Source organism: Tetrahymena thermophila, assembly GCF_000189635.1.
Source record: "Tetrahymena thermophila SB210 genomic scaffold scf_8254007, whole genome shotgun sequence".
Taxonomy (NCBI): domain Eukaryota; phylum Ciliophora; class Oligohymenophorea; order Hymenostomatida; family Tetrahymenidae; genus Tetrahymena; species Tetrahymena thermophila.
The window spans coordinates 45,237-58,643 of NW_002476012.1; the positions used below are offsets into that span (position 1 = coordinate 45,237).

General features: G+C 20.7%; 3 protein-coding genes across 3 annotated transcripts; 1 reads left to right on the forward strand and 2 right to left on the reverse strand. All coding sequences in view use genetic code 6, as the record gives it.

Annotated features, from left to right (window-relative positions):
- Nucleotides 1-1,682: 1,682 nt before the first annotated feature.
- On the forward strand, nt 1,683-4,220 carry TTHERM_01147150 (transmembrane protein, putative; the record flags this gene model as incomplete). Its single annotated transcript, XM_001026601.2, has 2 exons — nt 1,683-3,803; nt 4,044-4,220. 2 exons carry the CDS (start codon nt 1,683-1,685, stop codon nt 4,218-4,220), a joined length of 2,298 nt encoding a protein of 765 aa, XP_001026601.2.
- A 902-nt stretch (nt 4,221-5,122) lies between these two features.
- Nucleotides 5,123-8,649, reverse strand: TTHERM_001147151 (hypothetical protein; the record flags this gene model as incomplete). Its single annotated transcript, XM_012800703.1, has 12 exons — nt 5,123-5,243; nt 5,486-5,575; nt 5,822-5,911; nt 6,158-6,247; nt 6,400-6,489; nt 6,746-6,835; nt 7,092-7,181; nt 7,439-7,528; nt 7,775-7,864; nt 8,122-8,211; nt 8,468-8,557; nt 8,639-8,649. The coding sequence occupies 12 exons, from the start codon at nt 8,647-8,649 to the stop codon at nt 5,123-5,125; spliced, it is 1,032 nt and encodes a 343-aa protein (XP_012656157.1).
- An 897-nt stretch (nt 8,650-9,546) lies between these two features.
- Nucleotides 9,547-9,894, reverse strand: TTHERM_01147170 (hypothetical protein; the record flags this gene model as incomplete). Its single annotated transcript, XM_001026603.2, has 1 exon — nt 9,547-9,894. The coding sequence occupies one exon, from the start codon at nt 9,892-9,894 to the stop codon at nt 9,547-9,549; it is 348 nt and encodes a 115-aa protein (XP_001026603.2).
- Nucleotides 9,895-13,407: the final 3,513 nt, after the last annotated feature.

A 13,407-nucleotide genomic window follows, 5' to 3' on the forward strand; every position in this document is an offset into this window, starting at 1 on the left:
ATTGAATTTAAATGAAAATCAAGCAATCTAAAAAATTAATTCTTTATGAATATTGCAAATTTTTTAACTAAATCAAAAAGTTAAGCTTTGTTTAAGGAAATGGTATTATTATTAATTACATTAATATTTAAATTAAATGGCGATTTTTCATCAGGTTGCATAAAACCACAAAAATAAAGATAAAAATCATTAAAATAGTATTTTAATCTAATGAAAAAGTGAGGAAGATATCAATTAAAACTATTATTTATTTATCAATAATTATGCCTTCTAATATTAGGAAGACATAAGAGAAGTTCTTTCTTTTTACAGCTTAACAATTTTATTTATTAAAGAAACATATTTAGCTTTTAGTTAAATTCTACTCATAGCGCAAAACAATAAAAGATAAATTTAATTACATTTATTATAACAGCATCAGCAAAATATAATTATTTATCAATTAATTCATCATATATCAAAATAATGCGTAGTTTGATTAAATTTTAATATTATATAATATGCAAAAAATTTGCTTTATAGGAGAAAATAAGAAAATTATAAAATCTTCAAATTTGTATTAGCCTTGCAATTAACACACAAATTTAAAGGTTTATATTATAAAAGAAATCTAAAAAAAGAAAAATATTTGATGTTAATAAAAATCACACATTCATCACTTTTAATTAAATTCTGATTAAATTCTTATTAGCTTTTTGGAAGAAAATTTTTATCAAAAAAAGTAGTACCAATACTTTTATTCAGTTGCTTGATATCTAAAAATTTGATTAACTTGTTTGTTTAAATAAGTAATTAATTAATTTAATAAATAATAATAATAATAAAAAACAATGAAAAAAACATTGATTTTTGCTTTATTAAGTTTAATTAATATTTGTTTATGCCAAACGAATAGCACGCAGCTAATTTTCTAAATACTATAAGAATAAGGTGTAGAATTTGCTTATGATAGAAATAAATTCACAATAAATGGACTTTTGAAATCAGATATTGTATTTCATCTTGAAAATATTACTATTTATGATTATTTCAAAATTGAAAATAGAGATAGATTTGATATAAATTTTTAATAATTATCCTTGAAAGATGTTAAAATTGATATAAAGAACTAGAGTTTATTTTAATTAAATAACGTAACTACTTTTTCAATATAATAACTTTAATTTGATAATGTAACAATAGAATCTCCTTTACTTACAGCTTAAAACTGTAATAGCATTGTATTTCTAGGTGGATATATTATAAATAGTCATCTTTACTAAGGATTTGGTCAATTTTTTAATAATTTATACTTTCGTGTCGAAAAAATGTTTGTAGATATAAATACCCTTCAAAGCTTAAATGAAAATTTTTATTAACATACCAATACTGAGATCTCGGATATGATAAGCTGTACTTTTGGTGATTATTAGAATCCTTTTTATGAAAACGTTAATTAGAATAGTTCTTAAGTGACAAATTATGAAGATTCCAAACAAAATATTAAAATTTAAGTTAGGAGCGAGAATAAAAATAATAAATATCTAAATTTTATTGAATTAAAATTTAATTTACCTTCAATGAACCTAAGATATTAATTTTAAGATATAAAAGCAAACTTTGAAAGCTTAAACTTAAGATTTATTCTTATAATATGCCCTATATTATTTTAATTTAGAATTATAGATTGTTAATTTAAGAATATGAAGAGTTTAGATTCAGGAGGCTGCTTTAGTAATATAGGTTCTGCTTTTCTTATATTTACAAATACAGTTTTTGACTCTTGCTATAGTGGTATGTTTGGTGGTGCTTTATATAGTAGTACCTTAAAAGTAACAGATCAGCTTATCATTAAAAATTCTAAAAGTAAAATAGGTGGAGGAGCATTTCTAGGCTCTGAATCTTGCGGCGCCGCTATAAATAATTTAGAAAAAATTAACTTTTTTAATGATAGCAATACAGCTACTATTTCTTCTCAACAATATTATAAATGCACTAATTAGCCTGATTATAATAAAATCACTTAATGCAATCTATTTGAATTAGATTCTATATTTTAATTAAATACTGAATTAGTAAATACCTAATATTATTTAGTCTAGTCTGAAGTAAAAATAAAAGATATGGGATCAAATCCTCATATTGTTTATTATAGTACATTATTTTAAAATATGATATATGTATTAAGATTAAGAGTAGAATATGAATGTCCAGAGAAATAACTTCCATAAATATGTAGTATTAGGGAATTTAATGAAGACCAATCAATAGGAAATCTCTATAAATTTATTGATGATGATGAAAAATAATATTTTTATAATTTTGAAATACCTAACGCAAATTATCCTTATCTTTTGACTAGCTATTCTTAATATTTTGATTGTAAACTAAAAAGTTATGCTTTTATTTTTAAATTGCGTCCTTTAATGGAAATGGGTCGTTCTGTTTGTACACTTAATACAAGATATGGCTGTTATAATCCAACAAATTTGTGTATATAAGGAATGTAATAAATTTTTAATTTACAGCAATAGTAAATGTAATGCAAATACTGTGATATTGGAACTTATAATGACGAATCAACAGATCGATGTGAAGTATGCAACACAGAAAAGTTTGATAAATGTTATGCAAATGATTCTTACTTAAAATAAAATTTTTGGAGACCTTATAATTCAAATTATAACGACATTTATTTTTGTTAGTTAAATTAGAAAAGTTGTTAGGGTAGTAATAGGTCTGGATATGGAAACGATTTATGTTCTGAAGGTTATATTGGAGCTTAATGCTTAACGTGTGATATTAATAGCGAATTTTGGAATGGATAATATGGATAGTAAGGCTACTTTTAATGTGTTAAGTGCAGTTCTCTCAACAATAATGATACATTTATTTACTTATCATTAGCAACAATTCTTTTCGTATTTTTCTTCACGATAATAAGTAGCTTTAGAAGGATGAGAAAGTAAGTCTACAGAAGATACCTTTCTTTCTATATGAAAAAGATATACATAGGATCCAGTTTTATTAGATAGAGTTAGGCTTCTGTCTATACTAAAATTCTCATGTTTAATTTTTAGATGTATCTCTTGACTTACTATTTTGTTGATTTCGAAAAATATGATTCTTCTATTCATAGTAATATTTACAACTTATTTAATCCGTTATAAAACTCAGGTGGAATTTCATAGGATTGTTTTCTCAAATAATACTTTCCAACTAGTGAAAATTTAGGATTTATCAAATTATTGATTTCAATAATTTCTCCTCTAATTTTAAATATTTTCTTTTGGTTGATACTATCACTTTATAGCCAAAAAAAAAAAAAATTTTACAATTTTTTAATGATAAACAGTTTTACTTACAGCATTATTTTTATCTTTTAATCACCAATAATTTAGTACTCTGTTGAATCCTTAACATGCATTAAGTTATCTTCAAATGAGGAATATTTAATGATCAACACAAGAATTAACTGTAAAGATAATTATTGGATAAGTAAAATGACGTATTTGAGTATTGGAGCTCTAATTTTTTACATTTTATTCATTCCAATTTACATTTTTAGATACATATTTGTTAATAGAAAAAAGCTTGAAAACAGTAAGATGCTGATTGCATTTGGTTTCATATACGATGAATATAAAAGACAATACTATTATTGGTAATTTATAAAATTGCTGCTCACAACATTATTATCTGTATTAGTTTCATTTGGTAAAACTCATATAATCTTATGTTGCTAAATATATTGCGCAATCCTGTGCATATACTCTGTTTTTTTAATATTCTGCAAGCCATTCTAATAAATTTCTATGAATAAAGTAGAATTAATTTCTATCATTTTATCAGTATTATACTTTCTATCATCAATCAGCTTATAGTTGGAATTTAGTTCAGATAATTAGTACGATTAATATCAAGTTGGCAGAATAATGTCAGAAATATTTTACTATTTAGTCTTAATTTGCTAATTTATTTTCTACCTTTATATCATCTGCTTGATCATATTATCTGTATTTTATACTTCTGTTTAAAAATTGTAAAAATTTTAAATTTTCTAGAGGCTTTTAAGACTATTTCCAAGAGCTAAACTTAAAGTGTATTCTAAAGACCTTGAAATTAATTTATAGAGATTTAGATAAGTAGTTAGAGGTATAATTATGGATTAAAGTACAAATCTTATTGCTGACGAAATATAAACTTTTTTAGTTTAAGAAAATGAAATAAACTTATAATGAATGAATAAGGTATTTATTGTGTATGTGATTTATGAGTAAATTTATAAAGTTTATATATAAGAAGAATATTAATTTTTAATTTAATACTCTATTTTTTAAGGATTTTAAAAATAATTTTATATTCAGAAGTCATCAATACATAAGTATCAAAAGTAATTAAGTATTTTAATAATACATAACTATTTTTGGTAATATTATAAAAAGTGCAAAATGCAAAACAAAAAAAAGTTCAAAAATTTATTTTATGATAAAAATACCATAAAACTTTAATTAAAAATCATAACTTGATAATTTAAATTTAAATTTAATTTTTGTTTTTTAATAAGACATGTTGAATAGGCTAGATAGAATAGACTTTGAATAAGAAAATGAAGAATGGCAATCAATATAATCAGATAATATTTTATTTTGAATTTCATAATACCAGCAATTACTATATATTTGCATATATGTAAAATAAATAAATAATACATAATGAATGATATTTATAAATATAAAATCAATAAAAAAATCTATCATCTATCAATTTATATTTTAGGTTAAAAAAACTTTTTCAAACTAATATAAATTAAAACACAAATAATATTCTATTATTCAATCATTTAATATTATTCATCCTTTTTTCGCCACTCGTTTATCATCAGAATTATTATTTAAAGACAACTAATCTTTTTGATTTAAGACACTTGCTTATTATTTTGAATTTTTATGATTCATTCAATGAGCTAAAGATTTTATAATAAATTTGTGTAAATTTTAAAATAGAATAAAATTTAAAATTAAAAATTATTTCTTAAAATTAATAAATAAGATAGGATTAGCGGAATAAAAAATATAAAAAAATAAATCAAATAAATTCAAATAGCTTTTTAGTTTTATGTTCATTTTTATAATTCAAAATATCACAATCCAAAACAAATAAACTGATTTTACCTAAGTTATAGTGTCAAATTTGAGAGATTAATGCACTTTGCTAAACCAGAACCTAAGCCTGATGCACCTTCATCACCAATTTTATTCAAACTTTAAATATTGAAGAAAAAATATATCATTAAATAGTTAATTAGAAGGAAAAAATGAAGAAAAAATATGAAATAACAATAAAAGCAAAAGTTGAAAATAAAATGATGAGACAAATTAACAAAGAAAGAAAGAACAAAAAAAAGCAAGCACAATAAAAAGAAAAAGAAAAAAGAGCTTTATTGTTTTTAATTTGATTTTATTATTCAAAATATCACAATCCAAAACATATAAACTGTTTTTACCCAAGTTATAGTGTCAAATTTGAGAGATTAATGCACTTTGCTAAACCAGAACCTAAGCCTGATGCACCTTCATCACCAATTTAATTTTATCTTTTTAAATATTGAAGAAAAAATATATCATTAAATAGTTAATTAGAAGGAAAAAATATGAAATAATAAGATTAATTAACAATAAAAGCAAAAGTTGAAAATAAAATGATGAGATAAATTAACAAAGAAAGAAAGAACAAAAAAAAGCAAGAACAATAAAAAGAAAAAGAAAATAGAGCTTTATTGTTTTTAATTTGTTTTTATTATTCAAAATATCACAATCCAAAACAAATAAACTGTTTTTACTCAAGATAAAGTCTCAAATTTGAGAGATTAATGCACTTTGTTAAACCTGAACCTAAGCCTGATGCACCTTCATCACCAATTTAATTTTATCTTTTTAAATATTGAAGAAAAAATATATCATTAAATAGTTAATTAGAAGGAAAAAATATGAAATAATAAGATTAATTAACAATAAAAGCAAAAGTTGAAAATAAAATGATGAGATAAATTAATAAAGAAAGAAAGAACAAAAAAAAAGCAAGCACAATAAAAAGAAAAAAAAATAGAGCTTTATTGTTTTTAATTTATTTTTATTATTCAAAATATCACAATCCAAAACAAATAAACTGTTATTACTAAATGTTAAGTGTCAAATTTGAGAGATTAATGCACTTTGCTAAACCAGAACCTAAGCCTGATGCACCTTCATCACCAATTTAATTTTATCTTTTTAAATATTGAAGAAAAAATATATCATTAAATAGTTAATTAGAAGGAAAAAATGAAGAAAAAATATGAAATAATAAGATTAATTAACAATAAAAGCAAAAGTTTATAATTCAAAATATCACAATCCAAAACAAATAAACTGTTTTTACTCAAGATCTAGTGTCAAATTTGAGAGATTAATGCACTTTGCTAAACCAGAACCTAAGCCTGATGCACCTTCATCACCAATTTTATTATAGCTATTTAAATATTGAAGAAAAAATATATCATTAAATAGTTAATTAGAAGGAAAAAATGAAGAAAAAATATGAAATAATAAGATTAATTAACAATAAAAGCAAAAGTTGAAAATAAAATGATGAGATAAATTAACAAAGAAAGAAAGAACAAAAAAAAGCAAGCACAATAAAAAGAAAAAGAAATAGAGCTTTATTGTTTTTAATTTATTTTTATTATTCAAAATATCACAATCCAAAACAAATAAACTGTTTTTACTAAATGTTAAGTATCAAATTTGAGAGATTAATGCACTTTGCTAAACCAGAACCTAGGCCTGATGCACCTTTAGCACCAATTTCATTACCACTTTTTAAATATTGAAGAAAAAATATATCATTAAATAGTTAATTAGAAGGAAAAAATGAAGAAAAAATATGAAATAATAAGATTAATTAACAATAAAAGCAAAAGTTGAAAATAAAATGATGAGATAAATTAACAAAGAAAGAAAGAACAAAAAAAAGCAAGCACAATAAAAAGAAAAAGAAATAGAGCTTTATTGTTTTTAATTTATTTTTATTATTCAAAATATCACAATCCAAAACAAATAAACTGTTTTTACTAAGTGTTAAGTATCAAATTTGAGAGATTAATGCACTTTGCTAAACCAGAACCTAGGCCTGATGCACCTTTAGCACCAATTTCATTACCACTTTTTAAATATTGAAGAAAAAATATATCATTAAATAGTTAATTAGAAGGAAAAAATGAAGAAAAAATATGAAATAATAAGATTAATTAACAATAAAAGCAAAAGTTGAAAATAAAATGATGAGATAAATTAACAAAGAAAGAAAGAACAAAAAAAAGCAAGCACAATAAAAAGAAAAAGAAAAAAGAGCTTTATTGTTTTTAATTTGATTTTATAATTAAAAATATCACAATCAAAAACAAATAAACTGTTTTTACTCAAGATCTAGTGTCAAATTTGAGAGATTAATGCACTTTGCTAAACCAGAACCTAAGCCTGATGCACCTTCATCACCAATTTTATTATAGCTATTTAAATATTGAAGAAAAAATATATCATTAAATAGTTAATTAGAAGGAAAAAATATGAAATAATAAGATTAATTAACAATAAAAGCAAAATTTGAAAATAAAATGATGAGATAAATTAACAAAGAAAGAAAGAACAAAAAAAAGCAAGCACAATAAAAAGAAAAAGAAAATAGAGCTTTATTGTTTTTAATTTGTTTTTATAATTCAAAATATTACAATCCAAAACAAATAAACTGTTTTTACCAAATATTAAGTGTCAAATTTGAGAGATTAATGCACTTTGCTAAACCAGAACCTAAGCCTGATGCACCTTCATCACCAATTTAATTTTAACTTTTTAAATATTGAAGAAAAAATATATCATTAAATAGTTAATTAGAAGGAAAAAATGAAGAAAAAATATGAAATAATAAGATTAATTAACAATAAAAGCAAAAGTTGAAAATAAAATGATGAGATAAATTAACAAAGAAAGAAAGAACAAAAAAAAGCAAGCACAATAAAAAGAAAAAGAAAAAAGAGCTTAATTGTTTTTAATTTGTTTTTATTATTCAAAATATCACAATTCAAAACAAATAAACTGTTTTTACTAAATGTTAAGTATCAAATTTGAGAGATTAATGCACTTTGCTAAACCAGAACCTAGGCCTGATGCACCTTTAGCACCAATTTCATTACCACTTTTTAAATATTGAAGAAAAAATATATCATTAAATAGTTAATTAGAAGGAAAAAATGAAGAAAAAATATGAAATAATAAGATTAATTAACAATAAAAGCAAAAGTTGAAAATAAAATGATGAGATAAATTAACAAAGAAAGAAAGAACAAAAAAAGCAAGCACAATAAAAAGAAAAAGAAAAAAGAGCTTTATTGTTTTTAATTTGTTTTTATTATTCAAAATATCACAATCCAAAACAAATAAACTGTTTTTACTAAATGATAAGTGTCAAATTTGAGAGATTAATGCACTTTGCTAAACCAGAACCTAAGCCTGATGCACCTTCATCACCAATTTTATTATAGCTTTTTAAATATTGAAGAAAAAATAAATCATTAAATAGAGTAAGTTGCCATACAAATTTCCAAAATGTGAGTTTTATATACCAGCTTTACATTTTATAAAATTAAAATTTTAAATATTTTTTCAGAATTTTATTTCATCAAAAAAAACACACTGCTAAAAAAATAAATATTGATATACTTTTATATTTTTTCTGTATAAATACGGTATAAAAAAAAGAAATTTAGCATCTAAATAAGAAGAGTATTTATTCCTTGAGAATGTTAATGAATTTTTAGTCATAATTTATATCTCAATATTTACAATTTAAAAATCTTAAATTTTTCTAGTAAAATACAAAATTAAATTTTGACATCTTTTTCACATTATATTCAAATTTGTAATCTTTTCATTTCTAACTTAATTAGTATGAATTACATAGAAAATTTTCTAAGCATCTAGTTGCTATTGTATTAAATAATTAAATATTTTGCTCTTTCATTCATTAATTTGTTTAATGATTTTTCCTACAAAAGGTTTTTATCTTGTTTAAATAAAAAAACAGTGGATTAAATGATGATATTTGTTTATTATATACTTACAATAATGAATTTTTAGATATTCTAAATAATTTTAGATTTGATATTATTGACTGAATAAATTTTTGAATTCTAAATTTGTTTAATTTTTTGATCTATTTTAGACTATTAAATCAGGAATATTATTTTTATTGAAACATTTACATCAAAGATATCAATATTTTAAAGTTATAACTTTGAATCCATATTAATATTTTTTTATTTGTTTATTTATGTGTTCTATATTATAAAAAATAACTAATTCCTCAATTATTAAATAAATAAAGGTTTGAAATAATTCAAAAGTCTAGTAAATTATTGTACTACTATATATAAAAATATGAATGAATTATTTCTAAAATGAAATTATTTATAACAAATTTTAATATAGTTATTCATTATTATTTTAAATGATTAAATCTATTTTGTTAAATTCAATTATTATCAATTTTCTTGAAAGAAACGACTTATAAGTTTTTTAACCAAGGTTAACTCAAAACTTCAACAATCCAGCCTTAGTCATCAAACATAATATAGAATTTGAACATAAAACCACTAACAACCTTTTGGTATACAGCAGCAATTTTAGGAGTGACGTCAGAAGTTACGATTTTCTTGGAAATCAAGTAATCTAAGGCAGCTTAGTAGGCTTCTCCATGCATCTCTTCATTGTAATCAACTAATTGATAACCACCATCTTTATCATCGTTATTACTTTAAGCATAAGCAATACTCAAACAAACAGCAATAACAGCCAAAAAAATTAATTTTCTCATTTTCATTTTAATTTTTTCTTAATTAGTTTTTTTTTTTGATTTAATTATTATTAATTTCTAAATTGATTCCTAACTTTTTAATTCCTTTTTAGTTATTATAAATATTAAAATTTGAACTCGCTTATGCTTAAAATACAACAATCTATTTTATTATATTGTTTTTAGTTAAAAATAGTATTGTACCTGATTAGATGATTATTTGTGAATAATATATGGCTCGCTTTTAATATAATAAATCAGTGTTTGGTTTATTTTAATCAAAATTGTATATAAAATTTTAAAATAGAATATTTTTATAATTTAAAGGAATTTTAAAATCGTATAAATTAATTGCTATTACATATTACTCTAAAAAAGATTTTGGATATAAAATCTAGATTTATTTTGATAAAAAAGAAAAATATTTACTTAAGATGACAAACTGGCTATCGATTTATTCATTCAGAATATAAATAATAAAAGAATATCATAACTTCTATTATAGAGTTTTTAAATTCGGAATGATTACTTAACCTAGAAGGGAATATCTTTTAAACATAAATCATAACTTTTTTAAAATACTAAAAATTTTTATTTTTGAGAAAATAAATTTATTTCTACATATCACAATTTAATTATTTTCCTTTTATTTTTTAAAATTGAATAGGAATAATTTAAAAATTACAAAAATTTCATAAAAGACTATCAAAATACATTTTATTCTTTTCTTGTAGGCATTTTAAATTTTTTGATTTTTTGATTTGGTATTTTAATTTTAGTTTTCAGATTTCATCAAACATGTTAAAAAGATACAATTTATTTATCAAATAAATTAATTAAGTGAAATTAAAACAAATAAATTTCATCGTTTACTTTTCAATCAAAGATTTTTGATGAAATACTAATTTTATTTAATTTAAGAAAAATTTGTTTTTAATTTTTAGTTATTATTGCAAAGAAATGTAAGATATGTTTGTAAGTACTTTAACTAAATATATGAATATAAAGATACAGATAATATCTTTAATTAATCTTTATAAAAATACAAAGTTTGATCATTTTGTTTTGCATACTTACAATTTATTTAAAAGGGAAACACCGTATTTGAGTATATGCAAATCAAAACCATCTCTATAAATTAATTGTTTTGATAATATATTCTAAAAAAAGATTTTGGATATTAAATATAAATTTATTTTGATAAAAAAGAAAAATATTTGCTTAAGATGACGAATTCACTATTGATTCATTCATTCAGAACATAAATAATAAAAGAATATCATAACTTCTAAAAAAGAGTTTTTAAATTCGGAATGATTACTTAACCTAGAAGGAAATATCTTTTAAACATAAATCATAACTTTTTTATATTACTAAAAATTTTTATTTTGAAGAAAATAAATTTATTTCTACATATTTCAATTTAATTCTTTTGCTTTTATTTTTTAAATTGTAAAGAAATAATTTAAAAATTACATAAAAGACTATCAAAATACATTTTATCCTTTTCTTGTAGGCATTTTAAATTGTTTGATTTTTTGATTTGGTATTTTAATTTTTGTTTTCAGATTTCATCAAAAATGTTAAAAAGATATAATTTATTTATCAAATAAATTAATTAAGTGAAATTAAAACAAATAAATTTCATCGTTTACCTTTCAATCAAAGATTTTTGATGAAATACTAATTTTATTTAATCTAAGAAAAATTAGTTTTTAATAAGATATGTTTGTAAGTACTTAAACTAAATATATGAATATAAAAATACAGATAATATCTTTAATTAATCTTTATAAAAATACAAAGTTTGATCATTTTTTTTGCTAACTTACAATTGATTTAAAAGGGAAACACCAAATTTGAGTTTATGCAAATCAAAACCATCTCTTTTAATTAATTGCTTTTACAAAATACTCTAAAAAAAGATTTTGGATCTTAAATCTAGATTTATTTTGATAAAAAAGAAAAATATTTGCTTAAGATGACGAATTCACTATTGATTCATTCAGAACATAAATAATAAAGAATATCATAACTTCTATTAAATAGTTTTTAAATTCGGAATGATTACTTAACCTAGAAGGGAATATCTTTTAAACATAAATCATAATTTTTTTAAAATACTAAAAATTTATATTTTGGAGAAAATAAATTTATTTTTACATATCTCAATTTAATTGTTTTACTTTTTTTTTAAAAAATTGAATAGGAATAATTTAAAAATTACAAAAATTTCATAAAAGACTATCAAAATACATTTTATTCTTTTCTTGCAGGCATTTTAAATTTTCTGATTTTTTGATTTGGTATTTTAATTTTAGTTTTCAGATTTCATCAAAAATGTTAAAAAGATACAATTTATTTATCAAATAAATTAATTAAGTGAAATTAAAACAAATAAATTTCATCGTTTACTTTTCAATCAAAGATTTTTGATGAAATGCTAATTTTATTTAATTTAAGAAAAATTAGTTGCTAATTTTTAGTTATTATTGCAAAGAAATGTAAGATATGTTTGTAAGTACTTAAACTAAATATATGAATACAAATATAAATATAAAGATAATATTTTTAATTAATAACTATAAAAATATATATTTTGATCATTTTCTTGCTGCATACTTATAATTAATTTAAAACACATATTTGAGTATATGCAAATCAAAACCATCTCTCTTAATTAATTGCTATTAAAATATACTCTAAAATAAGATTTTGGATATAAAATCTAGATTTATTTTGATAAAAAAGAAAAATTTTTGCTTAAGAAGATGAACTGATTATTTATTGATTCATTCATTCAGAACATAGATAATAAAGAATATCATAACTTATATTAAAGAGTTTTTAAATTCGGAATGATTACTTAACCTAGAAGGGAATATCTTTTAAACATAAATCATAATTTTTTTAAAATACTAAAAATTTTTATTTTGGAGAAAATAAATTTATTTCTACATATCTCAATTTAATTATTTTCTTTTTATTATTAAAAATTGTTGAGGAATAATTTAAAAATTACAAAAATTTCATAAAAGACTGTCAAAATACACTTTATTCCTTTCATGTAGGCATTTTAAATTTTCTGATTTTTTAATTTTAGTTTTCAGATTTCATCAAAAATGTTAAAAAGATACAATTTATTTATCAAATAAATTAAGTGAAATTAAAACAAGTAAATTTCATCATTTACTTTTCAATCAAAGATTTTTGATGAAACTCTAATTTTATTTAATTTAAGAAAAATTAGTTATTAATTTTTAGTAATTATTGCAAAGAAATGCAAGATATGTTTGTAAGTACTTTAACTAAATATATAAATATAAAGATACAGATAATATTTTTAATTAATCTCTATAAAAATACATATTTTGATCATTTTCTTGTTGAATACTTACAATTTATTTAAAAGGGAAACACCTTATTTAAATATATAAGGCGGCAGGGCTATTCGTGTGCCACCTCTTTATTTTTATATGTATTAGTATTTTCTTAGGCACTTATTAAAAATTAATTTTTTTGAAAAGAAAAAAAGGGGAT